This window comes from Engystomops pustulosus, chromosome 10, assembly GCF_040894005.1.
Source record: "Engystomops pustulosus chromosome 10, aEngPut4.maternal, whole genome shotgun sequence".
NCBI lineage: Eukaryota > Metazoa > Chordata > Amphibia > Anura > Leptodactylidae > Engystomops > Engystomops pustulosus.
Genome location: NC_092420.1, coordinates 22,217,840 through 22,240,702, shown reverse-complemented (window position 1 = coordinate 22,240,702; position 22,863 = coordinate 22,217,840). Strand labels below are relative to the sequence as shown.

Sequence of the window (22,863 nt, the reverse complement as noted above, 5' to 3'; positions counted from 1 at the left end):
ATATACACTTACCATAGGAAGAGGTGAGAGGAACTGGGAAAAAGAAGAGCAGAAACCCTCCATCAGGAAGTGGCTTAACCAAAGCCTACAGGGAAGAAACATTTTAAAAATGAATCTAACATTTATATACCTTGTTTGGATTCATTTTCACAGACAAACAAGAAAAAAAAACAATTACTGTGGGGACACATCACCCTGTCACTAGAGGAGGACACTAGGTACGGAGAAAGTGTTTAGGTGGGATATACCTACTGAGCAGGCACTAGACTAGTAAATAAATTTAGAGAACAAAAGACAAGGACCAACATAACCCCCCCCCCCAGTCAAGAAGAAAACAAACATGTCTGTTCTCATGGAGGAGCCAATTGCCAGTTTCCCTTCTATTCTGCATTTCTGGAGAGCATCCCTGAAAGTAGATTTGTCAAGTTGTTGTCTAGTCTATGGCAGCATTGTCCAGCGAGTCACTGGTAAATTACAAGGGCAAATGGGATCTGTAGAGAGAAACCCTGACAAGATCTCCTTTCATTGGATTGCCCAGAATGCTAAACTTCAGCTGCAGTTTGGGATGGAAAACACTTGAGAGTCTTAGGGACCGAAAGGTTTCTTGCGCTTTGGGTTGGGGGGGGATCTGGACAGAGTTTACTTTTTCGTATTTGATCTTTGTATCTAAACTGGCATGCCAGGGGGGCTAGATGGTCCTCTCCCCAATGAGGTATGAAGTCAATACATAAAATGGGGAACAGAAGGGAGAGACATGGCAGATTATATCTGCTATCACTCAATCATGACAAACAACCTTTAAGTGGCAGGGCATATGCCTTCTGGTACTTTGTATACTAATGACATTAAAAGGAACCCATCGTCCAGATTTTACCCCATTAAACTACTAGCCCCCTTGCTAGTTAGGAAATGTCAATTGTTTACTAAAAATCTCCTCCAAAGTCATGTGAAAATGAACAGAGAAGAGTCATATTGGCCCTAGATAGTCAAATTTAGAGGTGCAGGGGAAACGTCACTTCAGACACTCCTATCTTGAAACCTATAGTACCCATCAACCCAGCCCAGGAACCACTGTCCTCCTTCTCCTTTCTGCTTCATTACTCCCAAATCCAGAAAGCTACACATCTGAGCCTGCAGATCTTGCAAGAGGTGTAGCAGGGGCAGAAGTGTATTGCTGTGGAGACGGGGCCCTGAGGTGCTAACGGCTGCCAAAGCACTTCAGCCTCATTTGCACAAATTTTCTAAAACAAAGAGAGGTAGAATGCAAATATTGATCCCTTTCTGGCCCCAAGACATAATGGAACGCAACACTGAAGGATTTTCTCCTGCAAACGCATTAAGTACTTGTGTCTACATCATTACCACTAGTTGGTGGATATAAAAACCAAAAAAAATAAATAAATTACCAGTTTTTCTTTCTCCAATTTTTGTAATAACCCCTGGAGTTCTTTCCCTGTCTTGGTCTTGTTTGACACTTCATATAGGCGGCTATACATTCCACCTTTTAAAACTGAAAACGAAGGTGAAAACTGATTAAAAAACGGTGAAGGATGCACTAGTTTTTCCCATCAATCCTTCCAATCTGTTTCACTATAATGAAACAGACTAAATAGATAATCGGCAACAGAGATATCGATGCAGAAGGATCTGTCATATGAGAACAGATTGTAAAAGCAATAATATTGATGCTTACCTTCTTTACACCTACTGTGGGTTTCCTTATAGAGCAGCAATGGTGGAATCCTTTTTTTAATCTGTTCTAAGTGCATGACAATGTCCAAGTCAATCTTATCCGGCCTAGGGAATGTAACAGATCACATTTAATGTACAGCAAGTCTAAAACACAAGGTTTCATTAAGCATTTTCATTAAGGTTTCATTAAGCATAAAAACGGGCGCACTCACAGTTTGTATGGAAAAAAAGGACCACTTGTAGATTTCAGAGAAGCAAGGCATAAAAGTTTTCCTTTATTTAAAAGCTGTCCCCTCCATAAAATAAAACTGCTACGGTCTATAAAAAATAAAACACAAGTATTTATGCTCAATACGTTTTTTGTTTAAGAATTACCATATTATTAAAACACAAACAGTTCTTCATTATAAACATACATATTAAAACACATAGCTCAAAGTATGTACACACTGTGGAATTGGAAAATCAAGACAAATTCCATGTCAATAAAGAATTTCAGATATTGACTCAAACATAAATGAAATGATGGGAAGAGGACATATCCACTAATATACACCACTAGAAGTCTGGAAAACTGCATAAGACTATCAGTAAAACCTTGTTGCACTTTCCACCAAGGGGCAATCATTAAAACTCGTCTTGCGCTCTATGCACATGTCTGTGTATGCCTTCTATGGTTTTTCAGGAGACCCAGATTACACCTCATATTCCCCACCTCTTCACCAACGTGCTGGCATAACTGCGGTAAAGTGAGAGACTTTGTGGAGTTGTGAACGTATTCAACAACTGTGGAAAGCCACTAACTCCATGCATGCCCCAATATTTCTAGAGCAATCTGCCCCTCATCATTTTTTTTTTTTTTTTTAAGAAACAGACATTAGCCTCCCATAGAAGTAAAAAAAGAAAAAAAAATATTCCTAAAACACAGAGGTTGCATTAACAAGGCAATTTTACGCCTTAAAAAAAAAAAAAAAAGCCAAATGCATCTAGAAACGCATTGGCCGAGATATATGAAAACCGGTGCACTCAACCTTTGTGCATTTTGCGCCACATCATTTAATAGTGTCGCATGCTCCTAGTTACGCTCTGGTCCGTTTTCAGCACGTTTACACAGTTGCACCTATTTTTTTTCTTTGTGCACTTTCAATCTACTCCGTACGACACAATTGTGTTGGATACTAGACAAAGTGTTGTACAAAATGCAACCGCAACACGATTGTGATGCAAACGCATAATAAATACATGTGCAAAATACAAAGACACTTTTCAAGCAAATGACTTTTCCCTGTTCTTGCAGTATACTCTTCAGTACAGCTCCTCACAAGCAGGCATTGTTGACAGGAGACGGAGGAGCTCAGGTCTTAGCACTGCATGTTCCCTGTATCCCTGAGCAGTGCACAGACACAGCTCCTCTCTGACTTCTCCCAGGCTAATGTTCTCTAGTCAAGGTGGGAAGAGCGATCCAACATCACACCCACTAATGCTTGCTGATGCCTCAGGAATGCACATACAGATTTCAGAGGCTGGGGATGTCCCAGGAAGGTGAAAATGTTGGCAGATGATATCAACCATGAGAATGGGGCATGCTGCGTAAAAACTGGTACAATCCACCTTAGTGCAGTTGGCCTCACAATATTTAATAGTGTTGCATTAGTTGATCCGGTCAGTTTTCAAGATGTGACACAGTTGCACACAATAAAATATCTAAGCCAATGTGTTTGCATTGTATTGCCAAAGTGCAGTGCAACAGCACCATGTAAACGAAGCTCTAGGCCAGGAGACACAGGAGACGGATGCAGGTTATCCACATTGGAATTGTCTATTCCATTCCATTAGCAGTGATGTGACAGAACACATTGTACAGGAGGGGAGTTGTTATGAGTTATGTTGCACTCTTTCCCCCAGGTAAATGTAGTGAGGAAACCACTTTGGCCCTACAAGATAACATAATTCACACCTAGTGTGAATTTGATGGGGATCTGGACAGTCACCGCTACATTTATTCTACTTGGATGTGGTGTTATGCGGTTGCCTTGATAGAGGAGTCAGAGGGACCCTAGTTTTCTTTCCTGTTCCCCAAGGAGAGAAAAGGTATAGATTCATACTTTCAAACGTCAGGTCACACACACTATATTATATATATATATATACACACACATATATATATATATATATATATATATATATATATATATATACACACACATATATATATATATATATATATATATATATATATATATATATATATATATATATATATATATATATATATACATACATATACATATACACATATACATATACACACACACACACACACACTATCATTCAGCTACTGTTGAAGAACTACAAAAACAGTGGTATACTTTGGAACAAACTTGACACTGATAGTAGTAAGACAGCTTAAGTATCTAAAGTAATATATTTTGGAGGTTCATACTTACCATTATAATGATCAACACTGACATTCACAGGCCTGTTTAAAAGATAGAATACAAAATAAAAGTCAGGAAAGAACTGTGCCATTGATTTGCACTACAGTCTTAAAATAGCTGCTTTAAAAACCTCTTCTGCTCTCCCTGCGCTGCGTATATCATGGTTTAAAAATGCCAACATCTGTAATAAAAATTTAAAGGGGACGTCCCAGGAAAGATTAGCATCCCTGATAAAGGTTGCGCATGCACACCAGGCCTTTATTCTCAGATCTCATAATCAATAACTACAGGTGAGTTATGAGGAAAAGCTAATGAAAGATCATAGACAACAACAAGATGAGATATAAAAAAGCAATCCAAAATATATATATATTATATAATATATAAATATATAGCATCCCCCAAACACTACAGGTTACAGAAACCAAAATTTTAATAGTCGATTATGGGGGGGGGGGGGGTGATTATTCTGACTGCCATATTGAAGTTGCGACAGAATTTTTCTAGTCTTTGGGTTAATTGGCATTTTTTACATTTGTTATTTTATTTATCTTCTTCTCTGATGTGCTCTTAATCCCATGATGCTTAAGCGCAGGATCACATCAGACAATGACCATTCCATCCATAGCTGCTAGATATAGGCTACATTCACACGACCAATGGGGGACGTATATAAAGATTTAGCCAAAAAGGCTCCAGAAAAACATTTCTGCTGTTGCTGGGACTGGGGCTTTTATATTTGTAACTAAAATTTGTGATTTTCACATTTTCCTGTTCTGGAGGCTATTTGTTTAGTCTATATACATCTGCAAAAGAGTTTGTATGTTCTCTCCATGTTTGCGTGGGTTTCCTCAGGTTTCCTCCCACACTCCAAATCATTCTGGTAGGTTGAGTAAATTGTGCGCCCCATTGGGGAAAGGGACTGATTTGGCAAGCTATATGCAGCTCTAATCTGTGTGTGCGCTGTATAAATAAATAATAATAATAATAATTATATATGGATAATCCTAAAGAGGGTTTTCAGGACTCCTGGGACCCAGCCACGGTCTTCTGGTTCTAAACTGACCTAGAGCAAGTCCTATAAACCACACAAAAGATCTGATAGGGACCAGGCTAAGGATAGTGTTACATTTAAAAACTTGGGTAACAATTATATTTGATAAAACCCCAAAATTTTACACAAATTGCCATTTCATTTGCCTGGGAAAATAAATGCTGCGGTGTTGCATCTGAAGTCAGGACTTGCACTTTTATAATATTTAAATTTACTAATATATATATGCATTTCTGAACAAAAATACATGAAACACTTACCCTGACAAGGGAGAAGATGGTCTTCTTGGTTTCTGGTCAGTCTTGTACCCAAATGACACAACAGCATATGGGCACACGTGCCGAGGTCTCTTGAGAATCTCATCAAACCCATACTCGTAAAAATAATACTAAAAAACAAGAAAACTAGTTTAAAAGAAACATCATATTACATCTTGAGACTATGTATACATAGTTTCAACAATTGGATTCAAAGTTAAAGGTTAATGTAGACAGTAAAAGAAAATATGAAATCTTTCCAATGTGGACTATTTTACTTTTACAGGGCTCATTTACACAGTTTATATTTCGAAAGCTGCTAATAATAACTGTTATATAGGGCTGAATATAACCGGTATTTCTCTTGTAAGATGAAGGCCTAGAGCAGTGATGGCGAACCTTTTAGCGACCAAGTGCCCAAACTGCAAACCCACATCCCCTTCATTTATCGCAAGGTGCCAACCAAAATTAGAGCAGGATCTTATTGCTTCCTGTTCTTCAACAACGTTCAATCTTACTGGCCTCCTGAGGACACCAACACAGTAGAAAGAAGGGAGGAAAAATTTGCATCATTGTAGCTTCTTTCCAGTCTCCCTCGGTATCTGTACAGCGAATCATGGGGCCAGCAGGAGGTCCTTTAGAGATAATTCGGCCCTGTCTACAAATTCTCCCTCTTCCTACAGTCCCAAGTAGCCAAGTAAGTCACTTTAAAATATGACTGAAAGCAGCATCTTTTAAGTTGCTTGGAACTGCAGGAAGATTCTTTGAGTCCTGTCTGGTGTGCTGGGGCGATGGCCCGGGTGCCCACAGAAAGAGCTCGGAGTGCCGCCTCTGGCACCCGTGCCATAGGTTCGCCACCACTGGCCTAGAGCTTTCAAATCAAACTGATGCAAAAATAAGTATCTATGTTCCGTCAGCTTTGTTAGTTGCATTTTTCACCAACTTCCTGAAAACATGCAGCAATCTATTAGGAGGTCAGACCCACTATAACTTTCCCTCAGTTGTGCAGACTGTGTGCACAGTAGAAAATTGCAGACCTCAACAGATTCCCTTCCTTCCTCCTGCTAATGGAGAGGCTTAGATATTAACTAGGTGTCAGCCAAAAAAGCCACCATCTGTAGTGGGAAGGGTGAAGTTTGTTAAAAGGATGTAGGTGCCCAACTCCTAAGTCTGTTGCATAACTCTCTGGTTTGGGTTCTGTAACGGTACTTTTATCAGATTAAGGGGTTCATTCACATGAATGTGTGCCCACCCAGCATAGCAAGCTGTAGAGGGTAGGGGAGGAGGGGATGAGGGCTGCTCACCCATCCCCTCTCCATAGAGAAGCGCAGGGCCTGAGCTGTAACACGCCGAAATATATCGCAGTAAGGCAGCCTGTGCTCAACACACAGTGACCGAGGCGCCATAGGTGTCAACGGGAACCAATATCTGGTTGCAAATTAAGCGGCCCGATATCAGTCCCCATTAAGTTTGTGTGAATGTAGCCTGACAGAGTATTTCAAGGACCTAGCGGCTTTTAGAGACATTGGCAAAGGAGGCATTCCTTTAGGATAGACCTCAATGATAATATAGAGTGCCCTCTGTCATGTTCCAAAGTTATAGCTTCCATCGGCCGATTCTCTCCCTCACGTCATACAAGGCCATTTTAGAGCTTTCGTAGGAAAAAAATGTGTGGTCAATGTTAGGAGTAGTGTAAAACAGGACCTGTAGGAGGCCAGTTACAAAGACAGCTGGAACAGGTGCGACAGCTGTTACACTGTATAGATCCCTGCACTTTTTGTTTAACATTAGAGCTCCAGTTAATGCTAGATTCCCCGAATGTGCTATAGCACATGATTTGGTCTTGCCCAGAGTGAGAGGAGTTTTGTCGTGAAATGACCACTCTCATTAATACCATATTAGTTCAGGTTTCTCTTACACCCAATGTGTGCACCTCAGGTTAATTCGAGGACTCATTGATTGAATCTAGTAAGTGGACAGTAGCACAAATGTTGTATATGGCCAAGAAATTGTCAGCGCCTAACCCCGCCAAATCAGAATTTGCTGCAAAATAAAATTGAGTGGTGAAAGAGGGTTTTTAAATGAAGAAGTTATATGGCAAAGTCTTAAAACAACGGCTGATCAGGATTCCAGGTAATCATTGAAGTATAGCCTGTGCATGATTTAATGATGGTGCTCGACAGCCTTATGAGATGGAGAGGCGAGTTTCTTGAGGGCCACGGAGGAGGCATGTGCTTTGCACATTCTGTCTGCATTTACTATTCTCAGCTTGTGATAGGGTCTTTCATGAAATAGTTGAATACCATTATTATAGTTATTACCATTATTTAGTACAGTAGGAATGCTGTGCTACCTGGGAGAGGATACAGCTTTCCTCTCTACAATTACAATGCATTGGAGTTGCAAGAGCTGCCTCAGTTACAAAACTACCATAATAATCTTTGTCTTTTAAAAAGCCAGGTACATCAGAGGGGCCTCAGGCTCAGAATCTAAATAGCAAACATCCACAGCGACTCCGACCCCCTCCCTCGTCACTTCAGCATGTATGAGGGTGATGCTTAGTACAGAAACAAAGAAAGGGTTGCAGGTCCTTTCTATACATGATATCAAGTCCAAGTTATTGACATGTTACGCCATGTATACACAACAAATTGTGAGGGGGGTATACAGTACCTGAGTCCTTTCAAATGCCCTGTAGGACAGCAAAGCTGTAACAGCATTTGTGTTTTTTAACATATGACATTCATGTTTAGGTGCTGGATCCAGGATAGTATTGCCAAAAGACTCCTGGTTGTTCCTAAAATTATCATAAACTGCCTTTACTTTACCCTAGGAAAGAAACCAGACAGGCAATCAGGTTTAATAGATGTATGGTATTGACAAAGTAAAACACACACAATGGGGGTCATTTACTAAGGGCCCGAATCACGTTTTTCAGACGGGTTTCCCGAATATTACCATTTTGCGCCGATTTTCCCTAAATTGCCCCGGGTTTTTGGTGCACGCGATCGGATTGTGGTGCATTGGCTTGACATACGCTTACCTGCGCCCAGGGTAGCTTGGTGTACTCCAGTGAACTCAGACGGACTTCAGCGCAGCAGCGACACCTGGTGGACATAGGGCGCACTACCATAGGGAATCGCCAGAAGACCTGAATCCTCCACATAGAACGCGCCGCTGGATAGCGACAGGACCGGGTAAGTAAATCTGCCCCACTATGTTTTGACAGATCACTTAAAAATCTCCACCCCCTCCCCCCGCCAAAAAATTTAAAAAAACGCTGCAATGGACAGGCTCTGACACCTCATGGGCTAATTTATGGTCTATTATAATCTGTGGCACCAGGTATTCCCCATTACATAAAGCAGACAGAAGATGGCATGTTACTAAGAAAAACTAAAGAGGTTAGCTTCATTCTCTAGACTTTACCTTTATTACTTTAAATATCATAACACATCCACTTGTTCCCGTTTCCAAAGGATTGACCTGCAATAAATCGGCAAACTTAGACAGGTACACGCCTGTAAGAGAAAAGGCAAACAAATAGTCAACAGCCAAAAAATTCTTGGAGTGCACTTCACATCTTACTTGGAACAAGAACAAAAAAAAAAATGCAAAGACAGACATTTTAGTCTCTTGTACACAACAAAATTTAGGTCTAAACCTACTCCATTTAAGATAGACACAACTAAATGTAGTCTAAGAAGGTAACAGATCTTTTAACATCAAAACTCACTTATCTAGAACAGAAAACTGGCTATCCTTGTATTAAGCAGTTATCAATGTTATCTATACTTACAAATACTCAACTATGTATGTGTTAAACTACCAGCCTTATAAAATCGGATATCTTTTACAAATTTATTTTGACTTGTAGCTGCTGATCTCCATGATGGGTGCCGCGCTATGTGACTAAACTACATATCCCAGCATACCATTCCTCTGCTGTGATGCCAGTGCTAGTTAACAAAGCGCACTGTACAGCATCTGGTGCATGCATGATGCACATGCGTGATCCCTCCTATGAGTGGAGGGGAGCGTCCTCTTCTCGCTGCTGTGAGCAGTCAAGAGCAGAATCTCACACTAATCGCAGGCTCATTCACAACTAGCACAGATACGAGCGGGCGCGAAAGCTGGCCAGGAAAACACTAATCACCATGCACGCGTGACAGAATATTGGACTTTTCGTGGTCTTGGAAATGTAAATGTATACAAAGGGAGTTCTGTTCCAACACATATATTATATCTTTAGAATCTTTATTTTTAATGCCAAATAATTAAGCATTTGTTATGTGCACAATGACACAGAAGTGTGCTAGCAATGTGTAGCATGGGAGAACCCCCTTTAAAGAGGACCTGTCACCCTGGAAAACCCACCCACCAAATGTGCCTGCCATAATCCCCCCTTTCTCCCTAGCCATTTTTTTTTTAATTTATGTCCAGTAAATTCATTTAAACCGATCCAACCTCTTACTAAATAAGAGGTCGGATCGTGTATCTGGTGTGCTGGCAGTCGGCGGTATTCATTAAGGGGCGTGCCGACACGCCCCCAGCACGCCCCTGCCAGCGGTCACATTGTAGGAGAAGCCAGCAGCATCGATCGCACGGCCGGCCGGTAATGTAAGTCTAGGCTGCAGCCGCTGTTAGTGCGGTGCGGCCACACCACAGAGAGCCGGCAGCGATGTGATGCTGCCGGCTTCTCCTACAATGTGACCGCTGGCAGGGGCGTGCTGGGGGTGTGTCGGCACGCCCCCTTATGAATAAGGCCGACTGCCAGCACACCAGATACTAAATAATAGGTCGGATCGTGTATCTGGTGTGCTGGCAGTCGGCCTTATTCATAAGGGGGCGTGCCGACACACTCCCAGCACGCCCCTGCCAGCGGTCACATTGTAGGAGAAGCCGGCAGCATCACATTGCTGCCGGCTCTCCGCGGTGTGGCCGCACCGCACTAGCAGCGGCTGCAGCCTAGACTTACATTACCGGCCGGCCGCGCGATCGATGCTGCTGGCATCTCCTACAATGTGACCGCTGGCAGGGGCGTGCTGGGGGTGTGTCGGCACACCCCCTTATGAATAAGGCCGACTGCCAGCACACCAGATACACGATCCGACCTATTATTTAGTAAGAGTTCGGATCGGTTTAAATAAATTTACTGGACATAAAAGGCTAGGGAGAAAGGGGCTGGGGGGAGGATTATGGGGGGCACATTTGGTGGGTGGGTTTTCCAGGGTGACAGGTCCTCTTTAATTTTTATGATATGCAAATGAGTAGACGAGTCATGTTTTCTCCTGACCAGTAAACCACGCCTCCTCTTAACTGACAGTATGACAGTACACTTTTCTACAAAGGCAAAGTGGGGGGGTGGGGGGGCTTAAGTTAGGTTTATTTTACCTGTTCTTTGTGGTATTTATTCTTAGAAGTGGAAACAAGAACATGTCTAGCACATAAGCACAAACACCTTGGAGATGGTGGTAGGATGATTTGTCCAATCTAGACTAAAACGTAAGGCCTCAGGATTATCATCCTCCAGGCGAAAGATTCAATATATCAGAAGTAAAATTAGTAGATCTTTGAAGAGGTTGCAAATTTGTATTGGCTAAGGTGAATGCAGACTCTAGTTTGGTAATAAATGGTAGAATCGCACGACACAAGGAAGACGCAAAGTTGGTGCAATTACTTTTGGAATTTATTTCTAAAAATTAATTCTTCATATTTCTCAAAAAGTACAAATCTATAAATAATTTTATTTTTATTCAAAGCCTTGTTAGTGTGTTTTTTGTTCACTAAAAAGACCTCCGGTAATCATAATTGTAAGCGAAGACTGAAGAAACACTTACCCATTGAGGGCTTGCCAAGTGTGGTTAATCTGGAGTTCCCCACATGTAACCCTTTCTCACTTATACTGAGCACCTAAAAACGAAGAAAGTCCCGTCAGACAGAACAGATTCCAGGATGCTATAGCAGTGAAGAACTCTCAAAAGGAAAGATGAAGCATGATGCAAGGTAACTGCAAAATAAAAGGACTAGACTGGTGGCAGACCTCCATTTAAAATCAACCAAACCCCTTTAGAAGCCGGCCCTTTCAGTTTTTGCATTTCTGTTTTTCATTTCTCACATGACAATAGCAGTATCGAGTCATATTAAAAGCTCAGTATCTGCAGGACAAATTGTTATCCTTGTTGAACCATCTCATATTCTGTGCAATACAAAAAAAAAATCCAGCAGGCTTTTTATGTTTTTCACTGTGCTGATCAGCTGACACACCTGGTCAGTGTTAGGTCTTGGCATGTCACTACTATCTTTTTTATCTTCAAAAAGTTGCATTGTAGGACAACTTTGTCCTTTCATTACCCGCTCTTATTTTCATTAACCATGTCCAGCAGTTTCTTTATTCTCCTCCTTAGTTTAACTTGTAATTATCATCTCTGCCCTGATTATTTTGTGGCTCTGTAGTTTGTTTACACAAGAAATTCTACTAAAGTCTAACTACTAGAGGGGTGGGGCTTTTGCTCCCTGCTCACTCTGGAGGGATACCGATGCTATTCGGTTTAGCTACAAGAGCCTCGTGGCTACTCTGATCCCTATCAGACCCTCCATCCCTGTCTGTCTCTCTGCACATCCAGCTTTATCTTTTACATGGACTCTTCACTACTTCCCCTGAGCTCCCGCTCTCCTGACAATATCTTCACAGCGGGGAATCCCTTAGGGTGCATTTACACAAACGTATGCCCACATGGCTACGTCCGGCAACATTGAGAGGAGGAGGGGTTGCCCCTCCCTTTCCAAAATGATTCACAGCAAAAGCCACCGTAACACGGGGAAAGATAGGGCATGTCTAAGATCCCCCCCCCCCCCGTGTATGGAGCGGTAGGGTACAGCATGTGCACAGCACCGTACCGCTCTGTACGGCCAATTATTTCTAGGCATATTTCTTGCAGCCGTAAACGAGTTCCCCATACGGTTGTGTAAATGTAGCCTTAGTGCTCACATAAACTACACAATTCGTGTAAATATTTCACTGCTGGTTACTACTATTTATTTACTGCTGCTCAATGTGACAAAAGCTGCCATGCTACTCACCATACACTTCCTTTTACAACTGATATCCATCACTTTTTCATACCTACAGATGTGTATGGTTTCATTTTTGCAGCATTTTTGAAGCTTTCATTTATAGCACTTTTGTATGACCTTTCATATTTTTCTAATTAACAAAATATTGATTTGGACATTTGTTTCCCATTATGGCAATTACCATAATGTTCATGTTGTAGTTTATGAATGCAAGTTTATTTATAAATGCACTTTATGGAAAGGAAGGCAATTTTAAATTTGTCTGATTGAGTATACAAAATACTGCAATTGTAGCACGCTTTTCTGTAATAGAAAATGCCACATGATAGCCATAAGAATGTCTAAGAAGCCCTGTGACATGGTAAACAACTGAAATCCCCTGATGACAAGTGCTTCCATTTTTAAGGTCTGCCTGGTTAACACCCCCCCCCCCCCCTTGGTTTACACTCTTCTGGACGGTGGAAGAAATGTTTGAACTGAACCAGAACAGGGTAAGAACACTTTGAATTTATCTCTGCTGCAGGGTTTTCAAGATCCCCATTTATACAGCAAGTCCAAAAGGATTCAAAATAGGAAAAAAACCTAAATTTACTTTTTATGTGGAAGATGTCCTCTAGACAAGGAAATGGGGACATTATTGAAAACCAAAAGCTTCACTTTTCCACCAATTCTGATGAATACCATCAAACTTAACAGACACATGAACAGTGCTAAATGGATATTGGGTACCTAGTTAATACTTTCTTGTATAATTAAAGGGGTTGTCACATATGTTATAAACAGATGCATCTTCTGAGAAAGCAGGGAGCATCTGACAAACAGCATTTCTGTTGGACTCTTCATCCATTAAAGATTCATCGATTTATTTTCTTAAACACTGGTCTGTTTATTCCTGCAGCCCTTCATTTTGTGTTTTTCACTCCCCACCTTCCAAAAGCCATAACAGAGATGTATGTGGGCTTATTATCTGCAAGTAAAATTGTACTTCCTAGTGATAGTATTTAATATTCCATGCAATGTACTGGGAAGCTGGAAAACAAATCCAGATGCAGCAAGTTTTACCAAAAAAAAAAAAAAAACACACACAACCACTGCTGTGCCATTTTCATACAGGATTCATATTTACCGCCTTCAACGCGACCGCGCCTTTGTTCTTTGGGTTGGTATGATAAAAGATACCAAATTTATATAGTTTTATGGGTTAAAACATCAAATAAATCACCTATTTTAGGGGCAATGTCTTTCACACTTTGTTGTATGAACTTGCGCAAGGTGTCATTTTTTTTTGCAGGACAAGCTGACATTTTTCATTGATACCACTGTAGAAATGACTTGATCACACATTTTTATGGGTGGCGGACTGCCGATTCAGACACGTGGATGTCTTTTTTCCATTACGATGTTCATTGATGGGAATAATTGTTCTTACATTTTTATGGATCAGGCATTTTGGGATTCGGCTCTACCCAACATTTATATCATTCCGCTGTATATGCCCTTAACAATACTGTGCAGTAATAGTACAGCATGCGTCGTAAATGCATCCTTATGCCTTAAATGATTCACAGCAAACTTTTCATTTCAGAAATCCTGCTAGGATATGCCAAGTGATTCAGGCAATAATTGTAACATCTTTGTACACTGTTTTAATTCATAGACTCCAACACTGCAAAGTCTTATTTATGGGTTTACGTCTTTCTTTTATTTGTAAAAAAACATGAATAAAAATTGTAAAAAATAAAAAAATAAAAATTCACAGGATTCAGCATTTGAATCGGATCAGAATCTTGATTTAACATGGGTAGAGCTTTTCTACCCCAAATGAGAATATTGAGGTCAGTTTTGTATCAACAATACTGTGGTTACTACTCCTCAATACTAATTATGTATTAAGAATAGTACACATACAAAATACTTGAAATCTTCCCCCTTGGGAAGAGATTTTTATACATAACAGTTTTGATAACGGTTTTGAGGCTTGTTGTAACATTTACAATACAAAGTCTCAATATCTAAAAATTGTTGCATGTGTTACGATGAATTGGTACAAAACGAGGCAACTTGTGCTGGTTGAGCAAGAAGAAAAAAAAAATTGAAAATAATAAAATAAAAATCTGCCTCCACGCAGAAGAAATGAACAAGCAACTGAATGCAAGAGATATAAGGAAGACCTAAAAATGGTTATAGAAACCGATAGTTAATAGTTAAGAAACCGAAAAGTTCATGCTATGGGAAAAATGCCCAAACACCAGATCATTACTTGTTTCAACCAAAAATAAAAAATTAAATTAAAACAAGCAAGACCAAAAATCAGTCTGAAAGGGAAATTATGGCTCCCAATCTACTTGTTTGCGCCAATTTAACTGTATCTGGATTGTCATTTATCTGATCGAGCAGAACCATCCCTAACATGCTTGGGAGGAGTGGAATCACGTTTCAGCTCAAAGCACATCAATGGATCAAATCCATCCAGACTTAGGAAGCAGAACATTGAAAAAGGAACTGGCGTCTTGGAGACAGATTTTAAAATAGAGCAGCGTCGCTCCATTGGATATGTGTTGCATAAAATAGAAGTCATGAACAGGATTAGAAACCACATAGGATTTCCTTACCTGATCTTCATCAACCAAAAGAAAAGCATAAGACTCGACAAGTTCTTTTTCAGAACGTCCATCAAATTTCAATTGTCTTCTTTTTTCAGTAAACTAAGGAAAAACGAAAAAAAAAATAAGGATTTTTGGGAAAGGACTGCAAAAAAATCCAGGATTAAATATTTTATTACGCACACAAAACTATGCAAACATTTGAAATGTGCCATCTAGTGTGTGCTAGCAACATTGTACGCAATGTTGTTTGACTTTTGAAGGGCAATTATTGTTTTTTTTTAGATTAAACAAGGCTCGAACCGTGATCCAAATTCGGCGTTCCAGAAGAAAAATCTTAAAAGATTAACAGAACCAAAATCCTACAGATCAGAAGTGATCACTGACCTCTTTTTCCAAGAACTCATTATGAACCATTCGAGCGGACTGGTATGTAAAATGAAGCTTAGAATTTGCATCCAAGTATGAAGAGTGTAGAATTTTCAACATCTCCTCAAAATCCCGTGAGCCAGAACAAATTGGCTGAAGAGCTAAAATATGAACAAAAAAATAAAAATAAAAAAATTTTTCAAGTTACTTCCAATTCAATTTTTTTAACTGTCAATCATTTTGAACTGTCAAATAACTCAACATAAACACGTAAAACAATTGTGCAAGTCTTTTATTGTGCTTTAATTTAACAATTTATGTGACATACTCAACACGAAAATTCACGAGAGCGGGTGAGAAATAATTTAATGTTACGTTCGGCGCTAAATAAAACACAAAAAAATATAAATAACACTAAATTGGCAACTACACAGAACTACAATATTCATAATGATGCCATGCAAATGGGGGGGCTCAAAATTAAAGGTGTGCTTCCTAGCAGTCATATCATAGAAAGTCATCGAGAATTAAGCCTGTCCTGCTGCATATAGATGTCTTACTGGTCAGAGCAAACCTGGCATAAATCTAAAGAATACTGAATACACATAAATTTGTAAAACACCATATTATAGACAAGGGGCTATTTATCCACTTCGGCCATCATTCTCCTTCCTTATATGCTTTTATCTGTAAAATGTCTCCCGAATTTAGTCCTGCAGCCAAGATATGCCTAGGTTTACTAAGGTGTCAGATTCCCTTCTGCGTAAAGCATCTATGGAGTGGGAATGGACAGAAAGTTACAGCAGCTACGTCTCCGTCTACCAACATGGAGAAAACTACAAAACAGACGGCAGAAAAGTAGCCAGAACAGGATTACAAGGTGTACACATTGTCCAAAATGGTTGCATCTCGCATACACACACTGAACTACTGATTTGACTGAAATTTGTAAAATTGTGAGATACCTTTTCGAGGTCCTTGTATCTACAAGATTTTCATGAAAACAAATTTGTTACCGCTTTGGTGGGTCGGATTCATTTTTGAAAAACAGAGCCATAAGCATATTACAAAAAAAAAAAAAAACAAAACTCCTGCTTCCTGGATTCTTACATAATGAAGTTTTAATTATCACAAAATAGCCATGCACATCCTGTTCAGCACATGATTGGATAGATATATTTTATCCCTTTTCATCTCTATTCTTTAAGACCAGGCAACAGAACAATCAAGGTCATACCAAAAATAATTAGGCCTACACGGTTGTAGTTTGCGATAGTATTGTCCAAACTACTTTCTCATTTTTTTTTTTTAAATGCTACACGCAAATAACGTGTTGTACTTTGTGTGACAAAAAAAATAATATGCCGACACTTACTAGTTATGCGCACTGGGTGTGTTCAGCAGAATTGATCAAAAGTGCATCTAACAAAAGGACACGCCCCTTTGTGTGTACATTTTTCTAATTTAAAAAAAAAAAACCCGTGAGAGGGACTAGCGTCAGATCTCGAAGCGGAACAAATTTTCTTTTTACATTTCAGAATACTACAGAGGAAATTAAGTCACATTACAATCATGTGTAAAGTACACCAACTAATGGATCTTGTACAGGAAATTCATGTAATCCCATGGATGTTAAACATCCCCAAGGGATCCTTGTAGATATATCAAGTTACAGCACTGAGCGGAGATCTTTCTTCTTTACCTTTTGTGACATATGCCAATATGATAAGGACACTGTAATTAGTGAAGAATTACAAATATAACGTCCTATTGGGACATTTGCACGTGCATGTAATTATAAGCGATCAAAAAGGCTTACAGCCACAAAAATGTTAAAAGGTACCAACTTTAATTCAATTAATTTTTTTAAAAAATTAAATTTTTTCTATAAAAAAGGAACCCACCAGAAATAAAATATCCTTGAATCCAAGAATCAGAGATCCCCAATAAGAACTTGCCCTAACATGTTATCAACCCCCTACAACTGAACTACTTATCCCAAGTTAAAAAAAAACTACAGATATCAACTGGGTATACTGTACATTAAAGGAGTAGTAAGTGGCGTATTGTTAATTTATTTGTAACCTGACTAATTTACATTCAAGATTTACAACTTCAAGTTAGATTCCTGTGTTTAGAAAAATATTAAAACCTATAATAACCATGGTCCACAACTGAATTTAATGGGCACCTGTCACAGTGGAACGTACACGTACTGAGGAGATCTGTGCAGTGTCCCATCCTTTAAGAACTTTGAAAAATTTCCCCTTAAGAGACCCAGTTAGGGGAAGACAGATGGATTTAAGCAACTCAAAAAAAGCCTATTAAGTGGCCATTTTAACTAAAACATTCAGGCAAAGAAGAGGGTCTGTTCCCCAGAAATCCAAAAAAGAAACCATAAGTTCCCCCTCCACCCCTGCTCCATTACTGGAGATGGGGAATGTCTAATAGGAGCCCTCAGAAAATAGAAAAATCCCCTACCTTTCACAGGTGGCAAAGTGAAAAACTACTAAAAAGCATGCATAGCATTGCCTTCCATCAGAAATAGGAAAAAAAAAAAATCAGCTCATGGGTTTTTAAGACCTGACTTCACAACGCAGGGGCGGGGCACGAGCACGGCGTGGGAGGGGCCGTTCTGCTTCCAACGCACCAAACTGCCTCAACACTAACAACCGTTCTCCCCAACGCCCTGCTCTCTCTCCCTCTCCGTTTAGGTCGTTTTCAGTCGCTGCAACCCTCTTGCTAGCACGAGGTCGAGGTGACATCTACTTCCACGGGGCATGCAATAGGACACCATTCATATTAGGTATTCTAGCTACACAGAAGAAGATGGCGACCACCTTTCTTTTCTCTGCTCTTCTTTGGGATCTGAAAGCGTTTTCTGGGGGGCTCTTCTGTGGGGGTGCTGCCCCCTCTAGCGCCGCCGCCGCTGGTAGCCGTTTCACTGTTGACGCTGCTGTTTCTCCTCTTGCAGCCTATTCTTTCCGCCGCCTCGTTCCCTTCAGCTTCGCCATTTTGCGAGCCGCCGAGTATTGTTTCTTCAGTTGGTCTCGTACTTCCAACACCCCCGTTCACGTCCATCTTCTCTTCTTCCATGTCTTCGGTGTCTTGTTTCTCTCTGAACATCACACACCCGCAAAGCCGCTCTAAGGCGAGGAGCAGGGATCAGTGCGAGGACGCCGCATTCTCCTCAGCCTCTCCTCAGGACGCCATCTCACTGCTGTGCCCGCGTGTGCCGCGCTCCGCTCGCATTTCACTACCCGGCCCCCTCCCTCCTCCTTTCCACACTCGGCTTAGCAAACGTAACGAACTGGGCGGGAGAACCGGCCAATCAGCGAGCTCACTTTAACTGCGCTGACCAATCGCATCGTAGAAGAAGGATTCCTGTCAGGAATCCGCCGCCATTTTAAAGCTTGTTGTTTTTATTTCTGCTTCTTTCTGAGGTGAGCCGCCCTGCAGATAAGTCACTCAGTTTTGCGTTAACATCGCGTCCCTGTTGTATTTTGCTTTGTCCTGCTTGTTTTATGGTTGCTGCGGTGTATTATCCATGGCAATAGCTTTCATAGCCGAAGTTTTGTTTTATGACGATGTAAAGGGAGGTGACTTTATGGATCACTAATCTGAATTGCTTGCTTCTTTATGAATGTAGTAGCATTTACTAGCAGGACATGTGTAACATATTGGGACACATTTACTAAGGGTCCGCATTTCTGTCAGGTTTCCTGGCTATTTCCGATGTGCGCCGCATTTAACGGGTTATTGGCGCACAAGATCGGATTTTGGCGCAATCACGGCGACTTTCATGGGACACAAATCAGGGGCGTGGCCGGATTTAAAATTGTGTCGCAAGACATGCAATCATGTACACCAGAAAGAAGAAGGTGAACTCCGGCGGACCTTAGCGGAGAAGCGACATATGCAGGATATCGGGCGCACGATCTTAGTGAATCGCGCTGGACTTAATCCTCGTTGGACAACGCACCTCGGGGATCGCGACAGGGCCAGGTAAGTAAATGTTCCCCAATGGGTTATTCAGGTGAGTTGGTTATATACTTGTTTTATAGTTTGCTATAAATATGTTGGAAAATTTAAAAGGAAAAATTGGGCAAGAAGCTTCCAACAAAAAGTTTTGAAGATGTGAATTGCGCATAGCTATGTGTTTTCACATCCCGAGCAACCTTTTTTTGGCATGATAGCAGTAAGAAGTCAGAATTTGCGTCAAACTGTGGTAAAATAATTTGTTCACATCTTCTGTAACCAATAAGTTGCTTGAAGGTAAGTTTGCCTGTATTAAACTCTTATTTGCGCTTCTTTATGTCAGGATACAGGCGGTCCCCTACTTAAGAACACTCGACTTACATACGACCCCTAGTTACAAACGGACCTCTGGATATTAGTAACTTATTGAACTTTAGTCCTAGGCTACAATGATCAGCTGTAACAGTTATCACAGGCGTCTGTAATGAAGCTTTAGTGTTAATATTGATTCTTATGACAACCAACATTTTTAAAATCCAATTGTCACAGAGACCAAAAAAGTTCTGGCTGGGGTTACAATGATAAAATATACAGTTCCGACTTACATACAAATTCAACTTAAGAACAAACCTACAGACCCTATCTTGCATGTAACCCGGGGACTGCCTGTATTGGTGTATGTGTTCATTAGCTATTGAGTCGTGTGAAGATACTTTGTTAAATGATCAAATTGCACAGCTAAACGTACATTGTGTATATTTTTGACATTGACCTATTCATTCTGAAGGAAATACCTACCGTTATTTACACAGTGAATATTTTGAGGGACATTGCATCTACAATTAAAAAAAAAAGTGACGTAAAACATTTTTGTTTCCTAATTTGTCAATGCTTGGGCAGAGAATATGCTGATAAGTATGCATGATAAAGGTTAAAGACGTAGCCAGCACACTCTATTACGTTCAGATTTATTGAAAACAGCTACATTTTTTCAGCCTGTGAGAAATACAGTACAAAGATACCTGAAAGATGAGAGGACTTATGTTTGTCCCCGAAGAACCGAAATAAATGAAACAAAACATTTTTCAGTAAATGAATCTACTGAAGAAGCTGTCTAAAACCAGGATCATCGGTCGGGCTAAGGCCTGGAAAGGTTAGAATGTAAGTTGTGCAATTTATCTTTCACTAAGGAGATAAGCGGCACCGTGGCAAAGATCTAACAAGCAGTCCTCGATTTGCAGACCGTCTGATCGGGTTTTGTAGAACCTATGAAATATAAATATTAAGATTTTATGTAGCTTCCTTTAATATCCTGAATACTCCCTGCATCGTGTTTGAAGTATGAAACTTGGAAGAGGTGACAAGAATAAACACAAGCAGATCAGAGTCATAGTGGTGTGTAATCATTTAGGGTGAATGAGGGCTAAATCTAGTTAATGAACGTTTCCACCAATTCATAAGTGAAGCCCAGTTACAAAGCAGAGGGGAAAACACTGTAAAAAATCGATAACAGGTAAGCATTAACCACAAGTCGGGAAATATTGCTGTCCTAAGGATAAGGACTTGTTTACTTTGTATGCAGTGTTTTTAAACTAAAACTAGGTGGATGATAGTGATGGTACTGGCATTTTTCTCAATCCACCTGTGTTTTCACTTGAGTTACCTGATATCCTTCTCGATTGCCAATCGTCTGTAACAAGAGTCCTTTGTAAATTTGCTGCCAGCAAGTATCGAGATCTGCAGGATGGTTGTAATTACATAAGGCTGTACTCATTAGATGTATGCAAAATGAAATTCCCAAATTAGTCATCTATTTATTGTTCATGGGTTTTTCCTGTACCCGGCCTGCAACCAACCCATCATATATTGCTGAGACAGGTATGTTGCAAAAAAATTGCTCACGCCCATAAATAGGCCATAGGAAATCTATCCATAATAGCTGACAAGCTGTTTGGATCTTTTACTGCACTAACACATTTTGAAAAATACTGCTAAATCCATTAATAGATATATTTATAGTTCAATGCATTTTTAGGTAACTTTATTGTGTTTGCGCTGTACCTGTATAGGAATTATTGTTTTCAATTTAACAGTTTAATAAAGTATAATGCTAATTCTAAAGCATGTTTCTTATTTTTGATGAGAAATCATAAAATGTATGATTATTTTGTGCGTTTTACATTGGGTGGTTATTGCTGCGGTTTCTCGGAAAAGTATACTTTGTACTTGTTGAGGTTGAAGTCCATTAGCTGGAACAGTCATCTTGGCAATCTTTCATATAATTTCTTGGGCCCAATAATTGAATCTTCTAAATACGGTTTGTGCCTGCATGCATTGTAAAGACAGCTTTTGACAAAACAATATAATTATGCTATTGGGGGCATTACTGTCTCCAGAATAATGATGCAATATACTGTAGACTTTCTAGAAATTGCATCATGTGTTGTTGTAGAATGATGGAGAGAGTTGAAAAGCAAAATGCTGAAATTAAGAAAATGAAATTAACTAAAGCGGAGCCTTCTTAATAAGTCTGAAGACAAATTCAAAGAATTTTAAATGGGTTGTCTAGGCTTCAAATTTTTTAAAACGGGTAACATAGAGGTGATCACACGAACTGCCAAGGTGCATGACATTTGACCAGTGGCCGTCTTCTGTCCTATGTCTGCTCCGCATGGAAAAACCAACGGACTGATTAAAGGTTTGGTATCATTTTAATTCCTAATTACAGTGTATGTCAACATCATTTTTTTGCTAAGGAAAGGAAAAAATTAAATAAAAACTGATTACATGTTGGCTTATATTTTATGGACCCATTTGTATATGAATTCTGCTAATTCCTGGAATAAAGACCATACTTGCTGCTTCCCGATGCCTCCCATCACGGCTCATTTCCTTATGTCTACAGAGTCCTGGCAGTGACGTCACATCCATAATGCACACCCACTGCAGCTTTTGCCTGCGGCTTGTGTAACGCTTACACAGGTGGTGATGTAACCATCACAACTTGGTACCTATACAGAGACTGTGAGCCACAGCACTTCATAGAAGATAGGCAAGTATTATTTCTTGTTTTTACAGTCCCTCACAGCAGTCGTAAAATAAATTGTAGCGTGGCAGCCCTTTAAGGACTCTTGTTTCTTTGCAAAAGTAGTGGAGAAATGGGTGGATTATTGGAAAAGGGACTAGTCAATGGCTGATGCAATAAAGCACATGTATCCTGGACTTTTTCACACTGCAACTTTTTCTCATATTTTGTTAAATGTAAGCTTTTTCCCTCTCTTCTGCTCTGTGTACACTAGGCATGAACATCACATCTAATTTATAGTGTCCTACCTTTGAAGGTAAGCCAGCCAGATGGTGCGCAGCCCACTTTTACAACTAGTTGCCAGTTGTAA

At 40.1% G+C, this 22,863-nt stretch overlaps 1 protein-coding gene and 1 long non-coding RNA gene across 6 annotated transcripts in view; one reads left to right on the top strand and one right to left on the bottom strand.

The window, feature by feature from the left end:
* The window catches only part of TASOR (transcription activation suppressor), a 40,919-nt gene extending 22,140 nt beyond the window's left edge, over window positions 1-18,779 (bottom strand). For 2 of the 3 annotated variants that reach the window (XM_072128456.1, XM_072128457.1), the window contains exons 1-12: window positions 18,331-18,778; window positions 15,509-15,651; window positions 15,131-15,223; window positions 11,282-11,354; window positions 8,871-8,962; window positions 8,115-8,270; window positions 5,445-5,572; window positions 4,140-4,171; window positions 1,905-2,010; window positions 1,694-1,797; window positions 1,407-1,510; window positions 13-85 (exon numbers count right to left, since the gene is read on the bottom strand). In XM_072128456.1, the coding sequence (XP_071984557.1) occupies window positions 13-85; window positions 1,407-1,510; window positions 1,694-1,797; window positions 1,905-2,010; window positions 4,140-4,171; window positions 5,445-5,572; window positions 8,115-8,270; window positions 8,871-8,962; window positions 11,282-11,354; window positions 15,131-15,223; window positions 15,509-15,651; window positions 18,331-18,616 (1,390 nt within the window). In that variant the 5' untranslated portion in view covers window positions 18,617-18,778. Of the gene's footprint in view, window positions 1-12; window positions 86-1,406; window positions 1,511-1,693; window positions 1,798-1,904; window positions 2,011-4,139; window positions 4,172-5,444; window positions 5,573-8,114; window positions 8,271-8,870; window positions 8,963-11,281; window positions 11,355-15,130; window positions 15,224-15,508; window positions 15,652-18,330 lie in introns of all 3 variants that reach the window. The other variant, XM_072128458.1, reaches the window with a different exon arrangement.
* LOC140104778 (uncharacterized) overlaps window positions 18,637-22,863 on the top strand; it is a 66,969-nt gene continuing 62,742 nt past the window's right edge. For 2 of the 3 annotated variants that reach the window (XR_011850407.1, XR_011850405.1), the window contains exon 1: window positions 18,940-20,629. This is a non-coding gene — a long non-coding RNA (uncharacterized lncRNA). The other variant, XR_011850406.1, reaches the window with a different exon arrangement.